A 27143-nucleotide genomic window follows, 5' to 3' on the forward strand; every position below is an offset into this window, starting at 1 on the left:
TAGAAATGCTCCTCAATCATTCTATCACAACATGGGATGAATTGGCGGACAAATTTATTGCCAAGTTCTTCTCTCCAAGTCATATGGCAGCTCTTCGGGATGAAATTCTAACTTTCAAGCAGGAGCCAACAGAACCTTTGCATGAAATATGGGAAAGATATAGAACAATGGTGAAGGAGTGCCCTAATAACGACATGACCGAGGCTATGATTCAACAAACATTTTATCGGGGCATCAACACCACAAATCAATGCATTGTGAACCAATTGGCCGGAGGGAATTTTATGAAACTTTCTTACCAAGAGGCATGTGATGTACTTGATGAAATGGCCGACACCTCTTCGGCATGGCAAAGCCGAGCAAACGTGCCACAAGGTGACCCCACGGTCATCCATTTGCACAAGGAATTGAACGATCATGGCCAAGCGATAGCCGAACTTACAACAACTATGAATCAATTAGCAAAGGCGCAATTGCAACAAGTCCAAAACCCGCGCCAAGTCAATGCAATGGAAGGTGTTTCTATGTTGAAAAGGAGGCAAAGAGGACAACAACCTCAAGGTAATTGTGAACAATATGACAACAACAATGATGGTGGTGGGTATTCGAATGAAGGTTTTGATGACCAAAGTGAGGAAGTCCAATATGTCAACAACTACCAATGGAATAGAGGCAACCAAGGGAATCAGCAATGGAGACCCCAAGGTAATTGAGGCAATCAACAAGGCGGCTATTGGAATTACAACGACAATCAAGGAGGCAATTGGGGGAACAATAACTCTGGGAATCAAGGAAATTGGAGCGGGAACAACAATTGGAACAACAACAATGGTGGTCAAGGTAATAGGGGGCAAGGCTATCAAAGATCCCCAATGTATCAACAGCCCAATAACCCGCCTCCGTTCCAATCTCAAGGGTCGAGTTCGTCGGGCAATGACATGAGCCGAATAGAGAGCATGTTCGAACAAATGATGAAAAAAAGTCAAGATTTTGAGGCCCAATTAGCTTTGCATAACACATCTATCAGGAACTTGGAAGTGCAATTAGGCCAAATCTCTCAATCTTTAAATACTCGCCCAAAGGGTGCTTTACCAAGTGACATGGTAGTAAACCCCAAGGGAGGGGACAACAATCATGTGATGGCAGTGACAACACGAAGTAGAAGAGGCGGTGATGTGCATGCCTCAAGAGATAACCGAGTTCCGGTAGATGAAGATGAGTTGCAAAATGATGAGATTCCATTGGTAGTTGAGGATGTTGTCGAACCAAGTGCAAATGATGATGGGAGAATTGAAATTGATGAGGGTGAGGAGAAAACTCAAGAGGTCGTGAACCCGTCTAGGGAACACGTCATTGATATGCCCGAACCGGTGGTGCCAAAAGCCAAGGCACCCTTGCCTAGACCTCCTCCGCCCTACCCTCAACGGTTGGCCAAGCAAAAGGGTGACAACCAATTTAAGAAATTTATTGAAATGATGAAGAGTTTGACTATCAATGTGCCGTTGGTGGAGGCACTCGAGCAAATGCCGGGATACGCAAAGTTCATGAAAGATTTGGTTATAAAAAAGAGATCAATGGAGTGTGAGACAATCAAGATGACCCATCAAGTGAGCGCAATTGTGCATTCTATGGCTCCAAAACTTGAGGATCCCGGTGCATTCACTATCCCATGTACCATTGGAAGTGCCGACTTTGCAAAAGCCCTTTGCAACTTGGGGGCAAGTATCAATTTAATGTCATATTCGGTCTTCAAGACCTTGGGAATCGGACAACCTCGTCCAACTTCTATGAGGCTTCAAATGGCGGACCGATCAATGAAGCGGCCTTTGGGAATTATTGATGATGTCCTTGTTCGTGTTGATAAGTTCATATTGCCAGCCGATTTCGTGATCTTGGATTGTGAAGTGGATTTTGAGGTGCCTATCATTCTTGGGAGGCCCTTCCTAGATATGGGAAAGGCCTTGGTTGATGTGGAAATGGAAGAATTGACCTTCTGTGTTGGTGATGAAAAGGTGGTGTTTCACGTATGCAAATCAATGAGGCAACCAAATAGCAACGAGGTGTGCTCGTTTGTTGTCATTGTCACGGCAGTGATAGTGGATGACACAAGCGCTATGGCTAATGTTGAGGACCCACTTGAGGCCGTGCTATTGAACATGGATGTTGATGATGATGCTAGATGGGTGGAGTGTGTGAATGCATTACATGGCATGGGCTCATATTCTTATGAACCAAGGAAGTTATCTCTTGATCTTGAAAATCGCAATACTCCTCCCACCAAGCCATCTATTGAGGAGCCACCGGTGTTGGAGTTGAAACCACTTCATCCTCACCTCAGGTATGAATTTCTTGGTCCTAATTTTACTTTGCCGGTTATACTTTCTTCTTGCTTGACTAACGTGCAGGTTGAAGCCACTTTGGCGGTTCTTCAAAAGAGCAAGCGGGCAATTGGATGGACCTTGGCGGATATTCGGGGTATTAGCCCCGCGTTTTGCATGCACAAGATAATATTGGAGGATGATGCTAGGACGTCTCTTGAACATCAAAGGAGACTCAATTAAGCCATGCAAGAGGTGGTTAAAAAGGAAGTCATCAAGTGGCTTGACGCCGGTGTGGTGTACCCAATTTCTGATAGTTCGTGGACTTCTCCAGTGCAATGTGTGCCAACGAAGGGAGGAATGACTGTGGTGACTAATGACAATAATGAACTTATTCCGACTCGCACTGTGACGGGTTGGAGGGTATGCATGGACTACTGGAAGTTGAACAAGGTGACTAGAAAGGATCATTTCCCACTACCGTTCTTGGACCAAATGCTTGATCGTCTTGCAGGCCGGGCTTTCTATTATTTTCTAGATGGGCATTCAGGCTATAACCAAATTCTCATTGCCCTAGAAGACCAAGAAAAGACAACTTTCACATGTCCTTATGGCACATTCGCCTTCTCTCGAATGCCATTTGGGTTATGTAATGCACCGGCGACTTTCCAACGATGTATGATGGAAATCTTCACCGATATGGTGGAAGACATTTTGGAGGTCTTCATGGATGATTTTAGTATGGTCGAGGACTCTTTCGGTGATTGCTTGCAAAACTTGGATCGTGTATTGGTCCGATGCGAAGATACAAACTTGGTTCTCAATTGGGAGAAATGCCATTTTATGGTAGAAGAAGGCATTGTGTTGGGTCACAAAATTTCAAAAAGAGGGATTGAGGTTGATAAAGCGAAAATTGAGGTTATCTCGAAGCTCCCTCCCCCTACTTCTGTCAAAGGGGTGAGGAGTTTTCTTGGACACGCGGGTTTCTACCGAAGATTCATCAAAGACTTCTCTAAGGTAGTTAACCCGTTGTGTAAATTGCTTGAGAAAGATGCCAAATATGTGTTTGATGAGAAATATATGGAGGCTTTCGAGCTTCTAAAGCAAAAGTTGACGACTACCCCCATTATTACCGCACCAAATTGGAGCTTGCCCTTTGAGCTCATGTGCGACACTAGTGATGTTGCGGTGGGGGCGGTTTTGGGCCAAAGAATCAACAAGATGTTCCATCCGGTGTACTACGCAAGTAAGACAATGAATGAAGCTCAAAGGAACTATACGGTCACTGAAAAGGAATTGCTTGCCATTGTTTTTGCCATGGAGAAGTTTCACCCATACCTTATGGGGGCCAAAGTGATTATTCATACCGATCACGCCGCCCTTAGGTATTTGATGACAAAGAAAGATTCTAAAGCGAGGTTAATGAGATGGGTGCTTCTTCTTGAAGAATTTGATTTGGAGATCATTGATAGAAAAGGTAGTGAAAACCAAGTGGCGGACCACTTGTCTCGATTGGAGGAGGAAGGGAGGCCTTTGGACGGCCTTGAGATAAATGATATTTTTCCGGATGAACAACTCCTCTCGGTCTCAATGCTAGACATGCCATGGTTTGCCGACATTGCCAATTATCTTGTTACCGGTGTGGTTCCGTATGAGCTCTCTTCTAACCAAAGGAAGAAGCTCAAGAGGGATTGCTTGGATTACTATTGGGATGAGCCGTATCTTTTTAAAATCTGCACCGATGGTATAATTCGCCGGTGTGTTCCTGAAGATAAGCAACTAAGTATTGTGGAAGCTTGTCACTCTTCGCCCTATGGTGGCCATCATGGTGGGGCAAGGACGGCGTCTAAAGTGTTGAGCTGTGGTTTCTATTGGCCTTTGTTGTTTAAGGATGCCGGTGACTTTGTGAAAAGATGTGATGAATGCCAACGTGCCGGAGGGATTTCGAAAAAAGATGAGATGCCCCTTAACACAATTCTAGAGGTTGACATCTTTGATGTTTGGGGGATAGACTTTATGGGACCATTTGTAAGTTCCTGTGGCAACACTTACATCTTGGTAGCGGTTGACTATGTGTCGAAATGGGTTGAAGCCATAGCTTTGCCAAATAATGAAGCTCGAAGTGTGGTGGCATTTTTGAAAAAGAGTATCTTCACGAGGTTTGGCACTTCACGTGCCATAATTAGTGATGGGGGTTCTCATTTTTGCAACCGGGCTTTTGACTCTCTGTTAGCCAAGTATGGGGTAAATCACAAGGTAACCACTCCTTATCATCCTCAAGCGAGTGGCCAAGTTGAGGTGTCCAACCGTGAGATTAAGAGTATTTTATCCAATAATGTCAATGCAAATAGGACTGACTGGTCGAAGAAGTTGGATGATGCTCTTTGGGCTTATCGTACAGCTTTCAAGACGCCGATTGGTATGTCACCGTATCGGTTGGTGTTTGGGAAGGCTTGTCATCTTCCGGTAGAATTGGAACATAAAGCTATGTGGGCGCTGAAAAAGTTGAACTTAGAATGGGATGTAGCTGCAAATCTTCGGGTGGAGCAATTGAATGAACTTGATGAGTTTAGGTTTCATGCTTACTCCAGCTCGTTCTTGTATAAGGACAAGATGAAGTACCTTCATGACAAGTATGCCAGAGGGAAGGAATTCAAAATGGGTAATATGGTTCTTCTTTTCAATTCTCGGTTGAGGTTATTTCCGGGCAAGTTGAAGTCCAAGTGGAGCAACCATTTTGAAGTGGTTGGGATAACACCCTTTGGTGCCATTGATCTCAAAAATAAAAATGATGAAGTCTTCCGAGTCAATGGGCATCGCGTCAAGCATTATTTGGGAAAGATTGATGACAGCCATGTGGTGGCGTGCATTCATTTGAAATGACTGTGATGGTAACATGCACCGTGCCGCGACGTTAAATCAGGCGCTTCGTGGGAGGCAACCCATGTCTTTTTCCTTTTCTTTGTTTTTCTGTTGTAGAGTAGGATTTTTGAGCTGATAATTTGTGAAGTGTTGTAGGGATTTTGTTGAACCAGTGCAGGGAAGAAGTACAAAAAAAATGATCAATCCACAGAAATAGCCCCACGCGGTCGCACATCAAAGCAATGCGGTCCGCGTGGACTTGAGCAGCAGTGAGTTCATCCTCAGAAAAAAAAAAATCAACGCGGTCCGTGTCCCTTTCTGTGCGGTCCGCGTGTGAGAAGCTGGAATTACCAAGTCTTTAATAAACTCCCACACGGCCGCGCATCAAATCAGTGCGGTCCGCGTGGGCTGAGTAGTCAAAATGTGACTAAAAGAAACCAGCGCGGACCGCGGCCATTTTTGTGCGGCCGCGCTGGTAGTTAAGCTGAAAGCCCCAGGGTTTTTCTATAAATAGAAGCCTTGGGCCTCATTTGAACCTTTTCGCAAATTTTCATCTTGAGCTCTAAATTTTCACTGTCATCCGCACTCCCTGCTCATTTAGTCGATTTTTCACTAATCCCTGGTAACAAATCTTGTTCATTTCCTGCATAGCCTAATTTTTTGTTTCTTCTCATTACTCTCTACTAGTATAACTTCTTATTTTCATTTTTTCTTCTTAATGACTGTTAGTTTGGATTTCTATTGTTTAGTGAGACTTAGGGGCATAAATCCATGTAAATAATTGGGTAGGGATACTGAGGGGTCAAATTCCGATCAAAATGGGACTTAAAGAGAAAAAAATTTCTGCCTCAGTTAAATCTTCCCTATGCAGCCGCACAACATTTTTGCGCGGTCCGCGTGGTATGTCACTTCCAACTGATCGGGCAACATTTTTGTGTGCTATGATGAATCGCCTACATGCGGTCCGCATGACATTTCTATAGGGTCCGCGTGAGTCCAGCGCGGCCGCGCATCAAAATAGTGCGGACCGCGTGTGAAAAGTTCAGAGAAGTCACCATTTTGGCAGTTCACCTGTGCGGTCCATGTCCATCTCTATGCGGTCCGCATTGAAGTTACGCGGCCGCAACGCAAAACAGTACAGACCGCGTCGGTTCATTCAGAGAAACCATTGTGTGAATCAGTAAACTGCGTGGACCGCGTGCCTTTTGGTGCGGTCCGCGTTCCTCTGTCTGTAAAACTGTGTCTGCAATTCTTTCATTCAATTGAACTGTCCATTTCATATCATGTGCTTTTACTAACAATGCTAGACATGTCCTCCTTGCAGACAATGGTTCAAAAACATATGGCTAAGAAGCGAACGGGGAAACAAATACAATCCGAGAGAGGTGGTTCCTCCCGTGGGGGAAGGGGAAAAGGAATTGGAAAGCTAAATCCTAAGACCAGGGAAGCAGATAAATCTGCATCTCACTCCACGGGGAGTGAGTATGCTCCATCACGGAGCATTACCTCGGAGTCTTCTCCAACACATAGGGCTACTTCATTCCAACTCTGTGACCCTCCTTACCCGAATCATGTTGATATAGCCTCTTCCAAGGAGCCGGTCGATGTTATCTCGGACTCGTCTGATGAGTCCGAAGCAGAAAAAGACAAGGGGAGCACTTACTCCACGTCTCCCACAGCTTCAATATCAGGGGATAGTGGAGGATATGCCGAAGGGGGTGAACCACAGGTTGGAGGTATAGAGAGAACCAGGAAACCAGAAGCATGGGAGGATAGGTTTGTCATCGAGGTCGCTTTCCACAAATTCAGGGAATGGTGGCCGAAGAGAAACTTGATTCCGGAAAGGCGGTTCATAGACGCCGATCTTGTCCCACTCAACCCTCACGTGCAAGCACAATTTCGCACTAGAGAGGGTTGGGGATTCTTCAAAGAAAGAGTTGAATTTGCAAACGAGCATATGGTGAAGGAGTTTTATTGCAATGTTCACCACACAGTTCGGAACTCCAAAGCAACAAAAGTGAGGGACAAGATAGTAGTCTTTGATGGGAAGTCGCTGAATGACTTTTTGGGGTTTGCAGATGAGGACGAGTCTCAATATCTTGAGAAGCTGGCATTGAAAGAGGAGGTTCGTCCGTGGTTGGCCGAGCATTTAGCAGCTCCAGGTACAGTCCCTGTGTGGTTGAAGGCACAGGAAAAGATTTTGCGGAACACCCTCAACTTTGAAGCAAAAGGGTGGTTAACCTTCGTGTGTAGCCGACTTAACCCGTCTACACACGATCACTCTGTCCCCCTTCCTCGGGCTGTCTTGGTGGCAGCTATCATGGCGGGCTTCCCTCTGAATGTGGGAAACATAATGTCGGGGGTGATTTATCAAGTCGGGAACGAAACAAAAACAAACTTCCCCTTTCCAAACACACTCTCCCTTTACTTCAGAGAGTTAAAAGTGACGAAGAAAAGATATGATGTTACGGTACCTCCAGTGGCCCCCTACTCATGGTATGATCAGTTGGGTATGGACAACCCAAAGAGAGGACAGAAAACTCCAGCTTCTACCTTCTCCGCACCTAGCCAGTCTGAAGAGCCAGTTGCGACAGAGCAGCCCTCTGACCCTACTCCTGATGAGACACTTCCCCCAGATCCTTCCTCCACAGCTGGTCCATCAGTTGCATCTGATCCGGTGATTCCTTCATCAAAGACTCACCGGTTCACTGCCAACCAGCTAGCACACTCTCTTGCCAGTTTAAACAACTGGATGTCAGTTGCGACATCCAAGTTATCTTCTTTGACCGCTGTTGTGCAGGAACAGGGAGCACCAGCTACTGTAGAGATTCCCTCCGCCATTGAGGATGTTTTGAAAAAGATCCTAGCCAACCAGGAAAAGATGATGGCAACACAGGATACCTTGACTAAGGCGGTTGGGGAACATGGAAAAGCTTTGGAAAAAGTGGCTCGGGAGCACAAAAAGCTAAGGAAACAAAAAGCTTCCAAGGAGTCAATTGCACAGTTGAGAGCGGATGTGGACAAGCTGCTAGCGGATCAGATGCCATTCGACTTATTATTTGGAGATCCAGCTGGAGAGCCAGCAACAGAGCAGCCACAAGCAGAGGAGGATAGGCCAAGGAAGAAAAGGAAGCTCCCGAATACAGAGGGAATAGTGATCGAGGTGGTTTCCCCGTCTAGTACAGCAGATGTTGAGCCCTTTTCAGTTCCACCAGTTGATGAGCAGGATCATGAGCAGACACCTGTCCCAGCAGCACATCAGCAGGCTGGGGACCAGTTTGATGAGGCTTGAGGGGTCGCTCTATATCCTTTGCTTATTTTTGATTTTTGATGTCTTATTTGTTGGTTAGCATTGGGGACAATGCTAGCTCTTATTCATGGGGGTGTGGCCCTACTATTTGGATTAACTGTCAGGATGACTGTATATATTATTTTACCTTCTTTTAATTTCTATACATTAGTAGTGGATAGATGGTTTGTATATAACTGTTCATTCCAGATGATCTTCAGAGTTTATGTATATATTCATTTCCCCCTGGTTGTATATTCTACTCCCCGTTTGTACATATTCATTAGGTTTTCATCTTGATATCCTATTTTTCGTTTTATTAGTTGCAAAGTTAGGCTCGTAGCCTTTGTGTTTTGTTTTGGCGTTTGCAATAAGCCCTTGGTTTTCTTAATGCCACGGTTCTTTCCAAGGGTAGATATTGTGCGAACCGGGTGGCTCTTCCCAATGATAGATGGTGTGACAACCTTCTTAAGGGTTTGAGTCCGTTTTTGATTTTTCTGATCTTCAAGTTTTTGTAGTTAAGGATACCTCAGGCAAAGCCTCACTTGGGCCTAACACATTTGCCTTTGATCTTATGGTCGAAGACATTATGTTGTGTTTAGGATGGTGAAAGTTGTGGCCTTGAGACTCTTGTGTTGACCAAATAATCATCACGTGGTCATTTTGGGCCATGCGGCGCTTGAATCATATCTAAGGTTGTTGTGGGCCCTCGACTCTATCTTAGACAACCCTTGAGTGTGTGTGGTGAGAATTCGAATTGCGAGCCCAAGTACCGAGCCGATGGTCTAGAACTTGCCCTGAATGTTTGTTGAGGCGAAATCATAGGTAGAACTTGACTTGAGACGTGAGTATAGGCTCTCCTTGATCCAAAATGCAAAATTTGAACACTTTTCATGACCTACCAATGAAATAATCCCTAGTTCAACCCTTTTGAGCCTTAAATCTTTTTCGTTCATGAACCAAGCTAAAAACCTATACCCGTTCCTAACGAAACCCCCTCTTGGCACCCAAATCTTCCCTTGAGTAAATGGCAAATGTCTAAGTTTGGGGGGAGAGACAAAAAGATGCAAAAGCAAAAGAAAAGGAAGGCAATGAAAAAGAGAAAAAGACAAAAAGAAAGACAAAAATGAATAAAAACCAAAAAGGGAATCCAAGGACGACAAAAAGAAGTGAAAAAGGTGTAGAAAAGTGATAAAAAGGAGAAAGGATTTGAATTGCAAAAGAAAGAGTGACAATGTGTCCCTCTAACCCCTTGAAAGAAGTGAACTACTCAATTGAGTCAAGAAAGTGTGCCAAAATAAATCAAAAGAAGGGCTTAAGGGAAGATTAAACCCATTTGAACAAAAACACGTCCTACCTTTACCAAAAGCCTTCACAATGACTCCTCAAAAGCCCTATATGATCTTGAGTTGAGGGAAGCCTACATTAGTGGATACTTACATAAGGGGCAAGCATATGGTACTTAGAGCCGGACTCAGGGCCTCTTCTTTGTGAGAGACGAGAGAGAAATCCATTCATCTCGATTTGTGTGCAAATACCCTAATAGGTGAGATTCACTTAGAGAAAGTCAAGGATGTGTGAGTTTGGGTTCCATGATGACCAAAGAAATTGCGAAAGGTTCCGTGATGAAATGTGTCAACTCTTGATGCTCTTGTGTCGCACTTGATCCACAAGTTTGCAAGTTTAAATATGTTGAGGATGCATTCGCATTGAGGGCAACTGCTAGTCCCAATTGATGCCTGCTGAGGTTACTTTAGGATAAACAGGAATTACTTGGTTGTTTTCCATTGAGGGGTAGGTCTCATTCTATTTGCTTGAGGACAAGCAAAGGTTTAAGTTTGGGAGAGTTGATAACTGCGATTTCTACATGTTTTTTATACCCATTCTTATCTGAGCTTTGTGCATTTATTGTCATATAATAGTCCCAAAATGCTTACAAATGACACTTGATTGCAGGTTTGAGCGACAATATGACAAATACTAAAGATCGGCTCAAAAAAGGAGTGAAATCTGCCGAGTGTCAAGAGACAACTGAAAGGGGGGATCAAAAGGCCCTGCGCGGTCCGCATTGTTCTGTCACGCGACCACGCAGGAGAGTTCAGAAGCTGGGCATATCCAAGTTCAACCTGCGTGGACCGCACTATTTTGCCACGCGGCCGCGCAGGAAAGTTCAGAGGCCATGATATTTTTAAGATAAGTTGCGCGGTCCGCGCCTCTTCTCGCGCGGTCCGCACCCAGTTCCAACGCGGTCCGCGTCCCTTTTTGTGCGGTCCGCACCTAAGAGAATCAGAGAAGCAATCACTTGAGACAAAATCTCATGCGACCGCGCACCTAATCAGTGCGGTCCGCGTGGATGAAGTTCATGCGGCCGCACGTCACTTTTGTGCGGTCCGTGCCCCCCAGTACCAGATGCAAGTAATGAAGACCCAGATCCATATGCGGTCGCGCGTCATTTGTTTGCGGTCCGCGCCAGACCCTCAGGGGTATTTTTGTCCGGTTTTTCCTGTGAAGTATATATAGAACATTTTAATTTTTAGCACGGAGTTTTTGAGAAGGCGGTTCGAGAGTAGAGAGCAGCTGAACTCGTGTTACCCTATTATTAGCCTATTTTGGGCCATTTCTTCTAGTTTTAAAGGGGAATCAAGTAGATTAACATTGTAGTTAACTATTATATCAATTTCATCTATTATTTCTTTGATTTTTGTTACTACTATGTCTAGCTAAACCCATTATCTAGGGTTGTGGCTCAACCCTAGTGTGGGAAATTGATGGGTGTGATTGTTTAGTGCAAGAATGATGTTGGGTGTTTTCTATTTGGATTAATCTTAAGTTTTCACTAAGATTTGGTGGTTGCAAACACTAAGTCTAGCTTAGTGGGTCTTGACTATTCTTGAGAAAGAGAGTCTATGACCTCAAGATTAACTCCAACAAGGAATCGGGATGGACCCATGAGAATGGTAGTCCCAATTAACGGGATAAACCTCAAGAGAGTAATTATCCAACTTGAACCATAAGTTGCTTGGGCAAATTAGCCTACCCAATTGGTCTCGAGAGAGTCAATTGGGCAAAATCACTATCTCTACCAAGAGGTGTGAGAGTGGGTGTAAAAGGTGCAACGGTTATAGCATAAGCCCCATATTTGTCATTCTTGCATTAGGAATTTCTACCCGTTAGTGGACCACCTAGGTAAATGATGCATCCCTAGTGCTTTTATCTATCTTTCATACAATTTAGAATCCTAATTTTAGCATAACCTAGCTTTACAACTGTAGTTGATAAATTGTAGCTCTTAAACAAAAGAAAACCAAAAATGTTAGAAGATCAATTATGAGGTAAAACACTATCCTAGACCATACAAATACTCGACTCCAATTTGAAGTTCCCTGTGAAAAATCGACCCCGATATCGCTATTGGGTAAAAGTATTAGCGTCCACTCATCCTTAGGTTGAGTCTGCTGCGATCAGTAAGACATGCTAAACTATATGATTTTCTCTGATTTAAGGAGGTTTATTTGAGCCATATATGCTTACTTGCTTTCCCAATACTTGCTGAATGTCGCCTTAGAATTTTATCCTTTTTAAAAAACTGCAAAAGCCCTAGCTCCCTCCCCTTTAGGATTAGTAGTCCCATATGCCTCCGGGACTGATAGGATAGGGACGGGTAATAGCATGCAATAAGTAACGATATTATTTCGCGCTTTAATACCTTAACGGGGTGGGAAGGGTAGATATGGAGATGATGACCGATGCGCTAATATCACGTGCGACCCCTCTTTTTTGAGGAGTGATTGATGGATATTGCATTGAAGTGATCCATATTAATCGTAAACCTAGGACCCCCCCTCCCTTTATTTGCATTCATCTCTTCTCGTGAAACCATTCAAATCTTTTTTTCATAAATTTCTGACCTCTCTACTTACCTTCAAAAGTTTTCAACCTAATTGCAATGTTGTATGCAAGTCCTTATTTGAGCCTTGATTGTTTACTTGTAAAGTCACAATTGTAACATGGATCTTGAGGGGTGCCTAACACCTTCCCCTCGAGATAATTTCTAGCCCTTACCCGAACTCTGGTTTTTTTCCAACTCAAACCTTTCTTAAAGTGTCCTAATGCACTATAATCATTAGGTGGCGACTCTTCAAAATTCCAAAACCCAATTCTCGAAAGGGAATAGAGTTGTCCTCCCAATGTCGTATACCCGATTTCGACCCATAGAAAAAGGGGGCGTCGACACCCATAAGTTTGTAGCAATATTCTGACACGATGACTCATAGACTCGGCTACATTCCGAGTGAGGTGGAGCCTTACTGATCCTTCACTGAATGCCAATCTCGTCTACTATGAGAGCTCGTCAAACTGATTATCCATACCTGCAGGCATGAATGTTGTGTCCTTAACAAAAGGACATTGGTACGAATAATGTACTGAGTATGTAAGGCATAACTGAAATATAATGGTAAGTCAACATTTATTTAAAAACATAAAAGAAACATGGAGTAAAGGATTCAACCTGTAAGTTTGAATAGCTCTGTAAATCATGAAATGTTTATAATGCCATGCACATGCATATAAATATCATATGATGCATAGACTGTACGTACATAACATCATCAAGCCTCTGAGGGCATTCCATCATATCATCTCAGCCACTGTGGGCAAATCATCAACGTATACCAGCTGATCAGGTGGTGGTGTATATAACGTCGTAACCTTTTTCCATATCCCATATATATATATATATATCCGCGTATATAACGCCGTTTGAGTCATATTTCAGCCACTGTGGGTAACATCATCATCGTATACCAGCTGATCAGATGGTGGTGTGTATATAATGTCATAACCTTTTCCCATATCCCATATACATATATATACATATATACGTGTATGAAACGTCATCTGAGTCATATTTCAGCCACTGCGGGCAATATCATCATCGTATACCAGCTGATCAGGTGGTGGTGCGTATATTAAGCCGTAACATTTTCCTATATCCTATATACATATATATATATATATATATATATATATATATATATATATATATATATATATATATATACGTGTATATAATATCGTCTGAGTCATGGGTAAATGCACATGTAAATGAATGCAATGCATGAGAAGTACGTTAATAAAATCTTTCAGATTGTCATAAGACCATTATTCCTTTGAATAATTTTATGAAATAAACTTTTTTCAACTTACGTATTTTCTGAGACCCATGAACAAATGATATAATAATATGACACATGGAGAATCAAGAATATAAGTATCTCTAGCATTTCTATGAATAGAGTCATTTATGAAAATCGTGCGTTTGCTCGTTTCTTCTGTATAATTTGGACCATGTCAAAGGAAAGAAGGGATTGCCTTAACATACCTGTTGTTTACTTCTAATACTCAAAATTGAACGACGGAATAAGGAAAACAGCATCGAAGAACCATGACTGCCTGAATAAGGCATTGTTAATCTTCTTGATTACAACCTTCTCAGTGGTTTCCTTGTTAACAGAAGAGCAAACAATTCCATATGCTCTTTTACCGATTGTTTTGATGGGAACATACTTTGTGTCAATCTCAAACAAAGATTGCCACATTGAATAGTAATGCTTCCCCGGGGTCCTAATCCCCTTTGAAGGTTCAACTGGAGTTGTCATATTCCTAAATCTTTTAACTATCCAACACCTTGAGTCACTTCAATAAACTATAGTACATCTTCAACCCCATCTCATAAAGTTTCAATCTTTGTAACCAATCTTCATCTAATTCTATATCCTAAATAAAACCTCATCAGAATCTTAAAATTAGCTTAACTCAGAATTCAAATACTTTCCACCACTATGAAGAACTAGCTGGACATGTTGAAAACAGAAAAAGGAAAAAGAATAAAGGGAACATATATTGATCCCTAGAGCCTTAAGGACATGAAACCCCCTTGCCTTTTGGCTGATGACACCTATAATACATGAGTCACTTAATACATTTCTATGTGGATGCCACGTGGGGGTGGGATAGGATATTTTAATCTTTATTCACTTATTAGGTAATTAGGTAGTGTCTCATTATCCGGTAATTAATCAATTCCCCGCATAATTAAGAATTGTCTCAGATTACTTAAAATTCTACTTATTTTTATTATATACTTTATACATCATACTATTATAGTCATATGGTACCACATAAAATAAATACATACACTATTATTTTTATTAAAAAATAGCCATGTAAAAATACACATTCATACCACTACATCACATAATTTCTTTCACTCCATCAACATTTTACATAACCGACTCATAAACAGCGTATTCTTCTCAATGTTTGCACTACAAAAAATTGGCTTTACATTGTCATACATAGTGTCTTGTTATTTTTTATTATAAAAAAAAACATGTTGTCATTAGTAAGTACCTTTATAACCCATCCCTTTCTTGTGTAATTTATTAACTAAAACACTTGCAGTTTTGTTTACAATAGTTATTGTTAATACTTTTGTGTTATTACATACATTTCAGTTTATTTATATTATCTTATGTTCAAATTCACATTACCTCTATCACATCTCTAAACAGTTAATTTTATAACAATGTGCCCATAATCTCTTCTTTTACAAGTTAACATTGATACAACGTTTTTATCATAACACTAATGTATTTGAAAAATTAATCAAAAATCAATAAACATTTGTTATACCTATATGTTTTTACAATATCATTGGCATCTTTTATTTTTTGTAATTTTACATGCTTTTATACGTTACACTTCTTTACTTTTACACCATTAACTATCATATGTATCTCTATTAATTCCATTATAGCTTCATGTATACTTGTGTGTCATATACTTACTACTTTTTATGTTATTCTTTTGCATTAATCTTTCTATTTAACTTCTTCTTAATCTCTCTCCAGTAACACTAATCTTTCTTATCATTATATAACTATCATTCAAAAATCATATACTATTATTTCGTTAAAATATCCATGTAAAAAAATATATTTTTTCTCAACTTCTAATTTTGCTATTCTCGTATAAAGAGTAAAAATTCTCGTACGCTTAATTCTTAAAATGGTAAAAAGATATTCTACTTTTCTTGTTAGAAAATAATTTCTATCTTTACAACAAAAAAATCTCATAAATTTTCTCATATTATATGAATAATTTACCATATTCGAAAATAGTAATAATGGTAGCTACCAAAGTTATACTCATAAAACTTTTACTAAAATATTCCACTTAAAATAAAATACTACACTAACATAATATCTAACGGTATCAGGGTTGTAAACTTACAGGATCTTAATAGTCACAAATCCTCTATAATCTCATAAATGGTCTTAATCCCTTCAAGCTCATATAGATTACTATGACTAATCCTAATATTAAAGTACGGGATGTAACAACAGTGCAACAAACAAAGAATAGAAGATTGTGATAGAGAAAGAGAGCAAGAACTTTGTGTACTTTTTCTATATATGTGTGTGTGTGTGTGTGTTAAAGAAAAATAGTGAGGCTTATATAGCATTCAGTAGAGTAGAGTAAATAAGGTAAAGCAGTTTGAAGGTTTGAAAATAATACAAAGAAAGCAATCAGTTCATCTATTAGGCATGACAAGGCCAATCAATAGGCAAAAAATCATGGGATTGTATCCAAAAATAACTCGGAATTGAGGTACAGATAAGGTAGGTAATCAATTAGAGTCAGAACACCAAACTCCGGCCAGTAGCAAGGACAATTAGTCACACAAATAAGGTAAATAGGTAAATTAGTGATCATCCGGGGTTGGTAAAACAACCAATTCCCCTAAATTAAGCATAGTAACAGTAATTAAGGCAAGTAGTGTCAATCGGGAGTCCCAAAACAAGGAAAGTAGGCAGAAATTACTGGAAGTAATCATCTCAGCAGAACAAAGCAAATTTTGAACCCTAGATAGTCAGATAATCAATCAATTACTCAAGGAATAGGCAAATATGGAAGTGAATAATGAGATAATCAAACAAACTAAAGACTGTAATATAGCCATGAAAGAATCAATTGAAAAAAGATAATCAAACACATAGGAACTTTAAAAAAGTTTTGCAGAAACAAAACGAAGTGAAACCCTAGTTCTTAGAAAACATTAGGGTCGATTAACAGTAAGGAAAGCATAAAACCTTTAAAGAAAAATGCTATAGAAGCTCAAAACTACTTAAGAACTGCAGCAAATAATAAAGAATCAAAACCCTAATTTGGAGGAACATTAAAATCAGTCGATGATAAGAAGAACAGGAAAATTTTAAATAAAACTACCGTATTAACTTGAAAACGTTTCAGATCTACAAGGATTTGAACAGATTCAAAGTGTAAGAGATAAGGGCTTTTGAGAAAATGACATAGATGATAGAAAATCTGGTTTGGAACCAAAGATTGGAGTCATAAACACAAGATAATAGTACTCACAAACGGAGATGATCGTAGGTGGATTCTTAAATGGTTTCGAACAAAATCTAGGTTGGATTATTCGAAATTCCTTTATGAAACAACAAAATCGAACAACCAGAAGAGGTAAGAGGCTGGTAGGGGCCTCAAATCACCAGGGAATCCCATGAAACGGGTAATAATCGAAGGGTTTGGGGGAAATTTTAGGTGACGGAGCTAGGGTTAGTTTTAGAGAGAACTGGAGAAGAAGGGGATATGAGGGTGGCTGTCTTCAGAGAATGGCTAGTGTTAGGGGGTCGTTTGGGTTAAAAAAGAAAAGGGGGAATGGGGGTTGTTGATCTCAGAGATCAACGGCCAAGATTAGAGGAGTTTGGGTCGGGTAGAGATCTTTAGGTTTTGGGCTGGGTTTATTTGGGCTTAGGTTAAATTAAATTGGGCTGGGGAAGGTCCGATTATGGGTATAATTAGGGGCTATTTGTTAAATACCTAATTGACTAAATAAAATAATTTTAAAAATAGCTAATTAAATGATAAAAATAATTTTCATGCATGAAGCTGATTTAAAATAATTACCCAGCATTATAAAAATATAAAAAGTCATTTTTGTATAGATAATGTAGGTATGCATATGTAGGGGCTATTTTTACAAAATATGCATTTATAGTCTTAAAATGCAAACGTAATTGTAAAAAATACAATTAAAATATTTGAACACTTATATGAGAAAAAATGATGTATTTAGATGACTAAATCATTATAAAGTAATATGGGGGATAATTATTGAAGATTTATATAATTAAAAATGTAGAAATAAATTGATTTAAGGCCTTTAAAAACTATAGAATAATTTTGAAAACACTTGTGCATGTTTGTAGATGCATGTACAATATTTTGAAAATATGTATGCATATTTTAAAATATATGAGGGAAAAATTGGGTATCAACAACTGCCCCTCTTTACCCGGGAAGGATGAAAGAGTTTTCGGGTAAAGAAATGATGACCGATTTTATCCGAATGGATGTTTTGAAAAAAAAATAGAGGTCAAACCCTGGTCTCTGAGTTGCCTACATATCCCTGGTTTTACAGGAATCAGGCCATGTTTAGTTCTGGACCCAACGGTGAATGAAGCCGATGGAAAAGGTTCCTTTGTGAAGGGTAATGTCGGATGGAGTTGTGATTGTGAGTTTGGAGTCTAACGGGTGTATTATAGGGTAGATATCTTAATGGTCACAGAGTAAGGTGGTTAATTGATGGGGATCAGTTATAATGGCAAAGTGAAAATGGTATGAACAGAAACAGAAGCGAAGGTTGCTACTATTTGAAGAACGGTTACCACCTGGATTTCCTGCAAAACTCAAAATACGATGCATGCAAGTATATAGGTTACTACGAGAATTTAAACATGATGCGAATTCCCTTTGGACCATGAGAGATTGTCTTTAGGATAGTGTAGATGACGTATGTAGACTATGATGTCCTGGGCCATGAATTATGAGATAGGAGATTCGTAGGCCATGAAATGATATTCTCGGGCTATGAGGATGGTGCCTCTAAACCATGATGCCTTTGAATAATTTTGTGCAAGTTTGAGGGATCCTCAGGCCATGGCATGGTGTCTTCAGGCTATGGGGATGATTCCTTCAGACTATGATTCCTTTGGACAAATTGGCTATACATCAGCCCATGAAATGTAGAGACAGGATACCAAAAGAGATAGCAAGACAAAGCTTAGTCTTGTGCGGAGTTTGGGGGCAGAGCTTAGCCCGAGGGAAGAAGATAGTGCAAAGTTTAGAATAGAGCAACATTTATGCAGGGAGGGACAATGCTTAGTGTCATGAGAAGGCAGTGCTTAGCCTTATGCAAATACGGAGGCAGGGCTTAGCCTCATGCAGGATTTGAGAAGGGCTTAATCTCATGTAGATAGGGAGGGAAGTCTTAGTCTCATGTATATAGGGAGGGAAGTCTTAGCCTCATGAAAGTTTGGAGACAGGGCTTAGTCTCATGCAAGATTGGAGACAGGGCTTAGTCTCATGCAAGGGGAAGGCAACACTTAGCCTTATGCAAATATGGAGGCAGGGCTTATCCTGATGCACGATTGGAGACAGGGCTTAGTCTCATATAGGGAGAAGGCAATGCTTAACCTCATGCAGATGTGGAGGCAGGGCTTAGCCTCGTGCAAGATTTGAGACAAGGCTTAGTCTCGTGTAAGGATAAGGCAAGGCTTAGCCTTATGCAGATATGGAGGCAGGCTTAGCCTCATAAAAGATTTGAGACAGGGCTTAGTCTCATGCAAGATTGGAGATAGGACTTAGTCTCATGCAAGGGAAAGGCAACTCTTAGCCTTGTGCAAATATGGAGGCATGGCTTAGCCTCATGCAAGATTTGAGACAAGGTTTAGTCTCATGCAAGGAGAAGGTAGTGCTTAGCCTTATGCAAATATGGAGGTAGGGCTTATCCTCATGCAAGATTGGAGATAGCGATTAGTCTCGTGCAAACAGAAGGCAGTGTTTAGCCTTATGCAGTGAACAAGTAGCAAATAGGAGCAGAATATTTCTTAGCTGAAGATATATTTGCATCTGGTGGCCTGATTGATAGTGACTTTGATATGTGTATGTTTGCAAATAATCCTGTTATGTCCACAGTGCCTGCACCCAAAGAAAAGTCTTGAGTTTTGTAAGGGGAGGTTGGTTCGTGCCTTTGTCTACTGGCAGGTGGTGCTTTGCTCCATTCTGGAGGCCCTATTTGAGTTGCCCCGGGTAGCGACTGGCTATTACGAAAATAGGGTTTTCGAAAATATGCATTTATCGATGAAAATTGAGTTATTGTTAGAAAACATAGTGAAATATCGAGTAATTTTAGATGAACTAGTGACTGTAACACAATTTAGAGACATTGCATCTTAGAATTTTGATGGTCTTCCTCAAAATTCTGCCCCAGTTTGGTAAATGATCCTTCAACCGTTTTGCGTGCGATGAAACTTGATTAACCTTCTCAAGAATTTTGAGAATCCTTCTCAAAATTCTTCCCCAGTTTCTTAACCAATTTCTAACTATCTAGCATATGATGGTGTTAGCTAGACTTGCTCCGGAATTTTGAGGGTCCTCCTCAAAATTCTGCCCTAGTTTCTGGTGCTGGAGAAAATGAAGATTTTATTATGATAGGACCGAACCCATAGGGCTGCCTATGTAACCCCTTTTAAACGGGAATCAGGTCAAGCATAGTTCAGTTACATCATATGAAGAAATGTAAATAGTCTAAACATAGTATCTCTTGACTGCGTCTGAATTGATTGGTTTTGGCCAGACTTCTCCGTCCATTTCTACAAGTATGAGTGCTCCTCCTATTAGCACCCGGTGAAACATGTAAGGACCTTTCTAGTTGGGAGAGAATTTCCTTTTGGCTTCATCTTGATGCGTGAAGATCTTCTTCAGCATCAACTGTTCCGGTGAGAATTGTCTTGGTTTGACCCTTTTGTTGAAAGCTCTGGATAATCTATTCTGATAAAGCTGACCGTGACATACTACATTCATTCTTTTTTCATCTATAAGGTCCAGTTGCTCATGGCGGCTCCTTATCCATTCTGCATTTATGAGTTCGGCTTCCTGTATGATCCTTAAAGAAGGAATTTCTACTTCGGCTGGAATGAGAGCTTTGGTACCATAAACCAGTAAATAGGGAGTTGCCCCAGTTGATGTGCAGACCGTAGTGCGGTACCCTAATAGGGAAAAGGGTAACTTCTTGTGCCATTGTTTGTGGATTTGTACCATCTTCCTTAGTATCTTCTTGATGTTCTTGTAGCATCGTTGATAGCTCCATTCATTTGAGGCTTGTATGATGTGGAGTTTCTGTGCTTGATTTTGAAGGTTTCACACATGGCTTTCATCAAGTCACTATTGAGATTGGTGGAATTATCAGTGATAATGGACTCGGGAACCCCGAATCGGCAAACAATACGATCCTTGACAAAATATGCGATGACTTTCTTGGTCATGGCTTTGTAAGATGCAACTTCAAGTTATTTAGTGAAATAGTCGATAGCCACTAAAATGATTTGGTGCCCGTTTGAAGCAATGAGGTCGATCGGACCAATGACATCTATTCCCCGGGCAGTAAAAGGCCAAGGTGCACTTGTTGCATTGAGCTCGTTTGGTGGTACCTTTATCATGTCTGCATGTACCTGGAATTGTTGGCATTTCTGTATGTACCAGATACAATCCGTTTCCATGGTCATCCAAAAATATCCGACTCTGTGTATCTTCTTGGCTAGAACAAAACCATTCATATGTGGTCCATAAGTTCCGACATGTATCTCCTCGAGCAGTCTAGAAGCTTCCTTTGCATCAACACACCTTAACAACCCCAGATCAGGAGTTCTTCTATACAGGGTCCCTCTGCTTTGGAAGAAATGATTGGACAGCCTCCGCAGCATGCGTTTCTGAGTATGGTTTGCCTGCATTAGATATTCTCCTTGTGCCAAATAATCTTTGATGTCGTGGAACCAAGGTTTTCCATCCGTTTCTTCTTCAACATGAGCACAGTAAGCCGGTTGGTTATGGACTTTCACCATGATGGGATCAATGAAATTCTTGTCTGGATGTTGTATCACTGATGATAAGGTGGCCAGTGCGTCTGCAAGCTAATTTTGAATTCTGGGCACATGTTTGAATTCTATCTTTGTGAATCTCTTCATTAACTCCTGCACATGATACAAGTATGGCAGTATCTTGGTGTTCTTCATAGCCCATTCTCCTTGAACCTAGTGTACTAGAAGATCCGAATCACCAACTACCAGCAGCTCTTGTATATTTATATCGACGGCCAAATTGAGCCCTATGATGCAAGCTTCGTATTCTGCCATATTTTTGGTGCAGGAAAACCTAAGCTTCGTGGATACAGGGTAATGTTGACCTGTTTCTAATACCAAAACTGCTCCGATGCCTACTCCTTTGAAGTTTGCAGCTCCATCGAAGAACATTCTCTAACTGTCGTAAGCTTCAGCAGTGTCCTCTCCTACAAATGATACTTATTCATCAGGAAAATACATTTTAAAGGGTTCGTATTCTCCTTCCACAGGATTTTCAGCGAGATGGTCAGCCAATGCTTGTCTTTTGACCGCCTTTTGAGTTACCTAGATAATGTCGAACTCACTTAACAATATCTGCCACTTGGCTAACTTCCCGGTTGGCATGAGCTTCTGAAAGATATACTTCAGAGGGTCCATCCTGGATATGAGGTATGTAGCGTAGGCACAGAAGTAATGCCTTAATTTCTGGGTCGCCCAGGTCAAAGTGCAGCAAGTGCGTTCCAGTAGAGAATATCGTGCTCCATAAGGTGTGAACTTCTTACTCAAGTAGTATATGTTTTGCTCTTTTCTTCCCGTCTCGTCATGTTGTCCCAAAACACATACGAAAGCTCCATCTAATACAGATAGATAGAGTAGAAAAGGTATTCCAGGTTCTGGCGGGACCAGGACTGGCGGTGTGGACAGGTATTCCTTGATTTTGTCAAAAGCGTTCTAACAATCCACGGTCCAGCTCGTTTCATCATCTTTCCTCAATATTTTGAAGATGGATATAACTATGGACTGTGCTATAAAGTGGCTGATGTAATTGAGAAGTCCTAGGAAACTCATCACGTCCTTATTGTTTTTTGGTGGTGGTAACTCTTGAATAGCCTTAACTTTGGACGGGTCCAACTCGATTCCCCGGTGGCTAGCAATGAATCCCAACAACTTTCCTGCGGGAACCCCGAATGCACATTTTGCAGGGTTCAATTTTAGATTGTACCTCCTTAACCTGTCAAAGAAATTTCTCAATTCTAATATGTGATTTGCATCCCTCTTGGATTTGATGATGACATCGTCAATATACACCTCTATTTCCTTGTGTATCATATCATGAAAGATAGTTTTCATGGATCTCATGTAAGTAGCTCCAGCATTCTTTAGACCAAATAGAATCATCTTATAGCAGTATATCCCCCACAGTGTGATGAAAGCTGTTTTCTCTGCGTCTTCTTCATCCATCCAGATCTAGTGATAACCCGCAAAGCAATCCACAAAGGATTCGAGTTCATGCTTAGCACAGTTTTTGATCAGGATATGTATATTTGGCAGTGGAAAGTTGTCCTTGGGACTTGCTCTATTTAAATCTCGATAGTCAACACATACTCTAACTTTCCCATTTTTCTTCGAAACTGGTACAATGTTGGCTAGCCAGGTTGGGTACTCAACTACCCTGAGGACTTTGGCTTTGATCTGCTTAGTGACTTCCTCCTTGATTTGTAGGCTCATGTCTGGTCTGAACTTCCTGAGTTTTTGATTTACTAGCAGACACATTGGATTGGTAGGCAACTTGTGAGCCACTATGGATGTGCTCAGATTGGTTATGTCATCATATGACCATGCAAAGATATCCTCATATTCCTTCAGAAAATGAGTGTACTCTTCCTTCTTTGACGATGATAAGTGGATGCTTATGCGAATTTCCTTGACGGTTTCGATGTCTCCCAAATTTATTACTTCGGTCTCGTCCAGGTTGGACTTAGGTTTATTTCCAAAGTTCTCAACCTTCCTAACAATTTTCTCAGGTATTTCATCCTCATCCTCTGGGTCGATATCCTTATGTTGTATTGTCTCATTACATGTCACAGTCATTGGTTCATCAGGAAAAGTAAAAATAACATTGTAGAAATAAAAATGTGAAAGATAATAATGAATAATAAATAGCAATGCATTGATTAAATTTTGAAAATATCCAAAACAAGTATGTCTCGATGAATCGAGCAATTATTTTGAAACAAAACGCATCTTTAAAACAAAATTACTGAAAGCATCTGAAATGCCTAGCATAGCTATAGAAATAAATTTAGGCTATAAGCCAAGCTACCCAGGGACTCGGCAGGTTCGGGATGGTGTGGCAGTCCAATTCCTGAGAACAGCTCCCTTCTCCACACTCTGAATGGTGAAACCTTCTTCCTCCTCCTCCTCAATTATCTCACTGCAATCCATATCCTCATTCTCTAGAAATAAATTCCTCAGCCCAGCTAAAGGTTCTTCCTCTACAGTTCCCCATATTGTATCAGCCTGGTGAAAAGTCTGACCTAGATGTGGCCCTGGTTGCTCGAGAGGGTAATAAGGACCACGCCATGACGGCTGCCAATCATTGTACTCCTGCCAGGTGTATTGGTATCCCAGCCCGAAAGTCGTGCCATGACGTTTCAACTGTAACGGCTTGGTAATGCCCTAGAGTTTCTTCCCAAGCCCTTTGCCAGGTTCATACCCAGACCATTCTAGTATGTTTTCTATTTTGTTACTCCACCATTTGTCTTTCTCAACTGCATTGACATGTTCAATGTGGTGATAAGTTTCCCCTCCTAGCCTCCTTCTATTCTCGATAACCGGGATAGTTTGGCTAGTGTAAATGGGGTTACTTCCATCTCCGTGAATGATCACCTCCTGATGGTTCCATTCGAACTTCACGGCATGGTGTAGTGTGGAAGCCACATCCCTAGCGGCATGTATCTAAGGTTGACCCAACAGAAGATTGTATATAGCTGATATGTCAAGCACTTGGAATTCAACATCGAACCAAGTTGTACCTATCTGCAGGCAACGATTAATTTCCCCAATCGTGGCCTTTTGAGAACCATCAAAGGCTTTCACGTTCATACTTCCTGCCCGTATCTCGTGGAAATCTTTGCCCAATCTTTTCAGAGTAGTCAACGGGCAAATGTTGAGGCTTGAACCCCCATCTATTAAGACCCTGGCAATGAATTTGTCTTCAAATTGTACCGTGCTATGCCATGCCCGATTGTGACTTAACCTTCAGGTGGTAATTCATCCTCGTGGAAGGTGATCTTATGACTCTCCAGCACTTGCCCTACCATGTTGGCCATTTCTTTGTAGGTGATATTGTTGGACACATAAGCTTCATTTAACACTTTTGTTAAAGCATTCTTACGCGCTTCTTAATTTTGCAATAATGACATGATAGAGATCTGGGCGGGGGTCTTGTTCAAATGATCGACGACAGAGTATTCCCTCTCTTGTACTTTCCTCCAAATATCATCCGGTCCTGTTTCAATGACAGGTTGCTTGGTAGCAACCTCCTTGCTCGATCCTCCCAAATGTTCGGGTGTATAGATCCTTCCCGTTTTGGTCATTCCTTCTGTGGCATCATACTCTTCGCCTAGCTTCGGCAACATAATCCTAAGGTATGGCGTTGGAGTTGAAAGGAGGTGTGATTGATACTGTCACTATGAAAAGTGTGGCTACTTCTATATCAAATGGAATAGGTGTGGCTACAGGTGGAACTACCTCTACCTCAAATGAAACCGATGTGGTTACCTCAACCTCGACTGAGGGCTGCGTCTGCACCATAATAGGAGTGAGTGTGACTGTGGATTTAAAGTCATCGCCTTCTCGAATAAGCCTGATTGACCCCTCAGGATCCCATTCTTTATCTATATCTATCACATATACCCTATCATTGGGAGAGGATTGTTGTAGATGTTGGGCGCAGCTTCCTTTGTCTGTAAGACCTTGTTATCAATCAATGTCTAGATTTAATCTTTCAATGTTTGGCACTCGTCAAATGGTGTGCCCCTTAATACCGAAATGATATGCACAGGTTTTGTTTTGGTTGAGCCATTTAGATGAGTTCTCCATTGCCACAGCAGAAATAGGGTCAACATAACCAGCGGCCTTCAATCTTTCATACAGCTAGTCGATGGGTTCAGCAATAGCGGTGTATTGTCTTAGTGGTTTGCGATCAAAGTTAGGTCGGGGTTTCTAGTAATTTGGATGAGTTGGGGGTGAATGATAGTAGGTTGGCTGGATATTATAAGTGTGATAGGCGGTGTAGGGTTGAGAATATCTGGGAGATGAGGGTTGGTATGTGGGGGGAGGTGTTTGGTATGTGAGCGGGGTTTTTGGGCCTTGATCCACCATTACTGCCCCCACTTCTTTCTTCTTTGATATGCCACCTAATTGCAATTCTTTGTTTGTGGCCTACAGTGCCTCAAAATTTGTCACCATCCCGTTTTTGATACCTTTTTCAATCCTTTCTCCGAGTTTGATGATATCGGAGAACTTGTGATTCTCAATGACCATTAGCCTTTCATAATACTGTGGGTCATTTGCCCTAATAAAGAACGTGTTCATTTGTTTTTCTTCTAATGCTTACCTTGGCTGCTTCCAACCTCCACCAAGTAGCATACTCGTGGAAAGTCTTGGTTGGTTTCTTCTTTAGGTTCTGGATATAGAAGACATCTGGTGCATCATCTATATTGAACCTAAACTGGTACATAAATTCTGATGCCATGCTTACCCAATTGGCCTATTTCTTAGGGTTCTGGCTTATGTACTAGGACAGGGCATCTCCGGTAAGACTTCTCATGAAAAGCTTCATTCGAATCCTTTCATCTTTTTCGACCCCCACGAGCTTGTCATGGTAAGTTCTCAGATGAACCTTGGGATCACCTGTTCCGTCAAACATTTCAAACTTGGGAGGTTTGTAACCCTCCAGCAGTTCCACATCTGGTTGTATGCACAGATCCTCATAATTCAGACCTTCTATCCCTTTTCCTCCTTTAACACCCTGAACTCAACTTGTCAATTTCTTGAGTTCCTCGTCTATGTTCTTGATGAGCAGGTCCTTCTCAGTGGATTTTGGTTTATAGGAGATTGGTTTAGTGGCGTGAGGTTTGGTTTCCACATATATAGGGTTGTTTTGGTGAGTGCCAGGAATTTGGGTATAATAGTGGTCATTGGTTGAGTTTTAAGGATCGGGAATGGGTTGTGGTGTGTTTTGAGGAGTGTGATAGGTAGTGGTTTGTGGGTACTGGGTTGGTTGATGATGGTGTTGTGGAGGAGTTGGTATCAGTAAAGGATTGGGGTTTTGAGGTTGAGTTGCATATTGATGGGGTGCAGGAGGATTTTGTGGATGCTGGTTTGGTGTATTTTGGGGAGGTGCTGGGTTTTTGGTATTTTGTTGGTTAACATCTGGGACGTTCAGAGTGAGGGAGAGGTTTGCTAAGTTGCGGACCTGCTCAAGTTCTCCTTTTAACTCCAGTATCTTTTGTTCCAATCGCAAAACCAAGTCATTTTGTGCCGGAGTACTTCGACCGTCTGAAGTTTTCGCATTCTTAGCATTTTCTTTTCGAATACCACTCAAGTCATCCCTCTTAGCTTTTCCTCTGCTTTTCGTATTACTTGGATGAGGAGGAGGTGGAGGGCCTCTAGATCTGGTGT

General features: G+C 41.2%; 1 protein-coding gene across 1 annotated transcript; it reads right to left on the reverse strand.

The window, feature by feature from the left end:
• Positions 1 to 14276: 14276 nt before the first annotated feature.
• LOC138879264 (uncharacterized) lies at positions 14277 to 21458 on the reverse strand. Its single transcript, XM_070158868.1, has 2 exons — positions 21069 to 21458; positions 14277 to 14324 (listed from the first exon to the last, which is right to left on the reverse strand). Exons 1-2 carry the CDS (start codon positions 21456 to 21458, stop codon positions 14277 to 14279), a joined length of 438 nt encoding a protein of 145 aa, XP_070014969.1.
• Positions 21459 to 27143: the final 5685 nt, after the last annotated feature.

Source organism: Nicotiana sylvestris, chromosome 10, assembly GCF_000393655.2.
Source record: "Nicotiana sylvestris chromosome 10, ASM39365v2, whole genome shotgun sequence".
NCBI lineage: Eukaryota > Viridiplantae > Streptophyta > Magnoliopsida > Solanales > Solanaceae > Nicotiana > Nicotiana sylvestris.

Bases quoted from the DNA above. Each gene is read 5' to 3' on its own strand.
- LOC138879264 (XM_070158868.1), bottom strand. From the start codon at position 21,458: ATGGTGAAAGTCCATAACCAACCGGCTTACTGTGCTCATGTTGAAGAA. The intron at 14,325-21,068 runs GTACATGCAGAC...CAACATGTCCAG, and splicing joins AGAAATGCCAACAATTCCAG to CTAGTTCTTCATAGTGGTGG.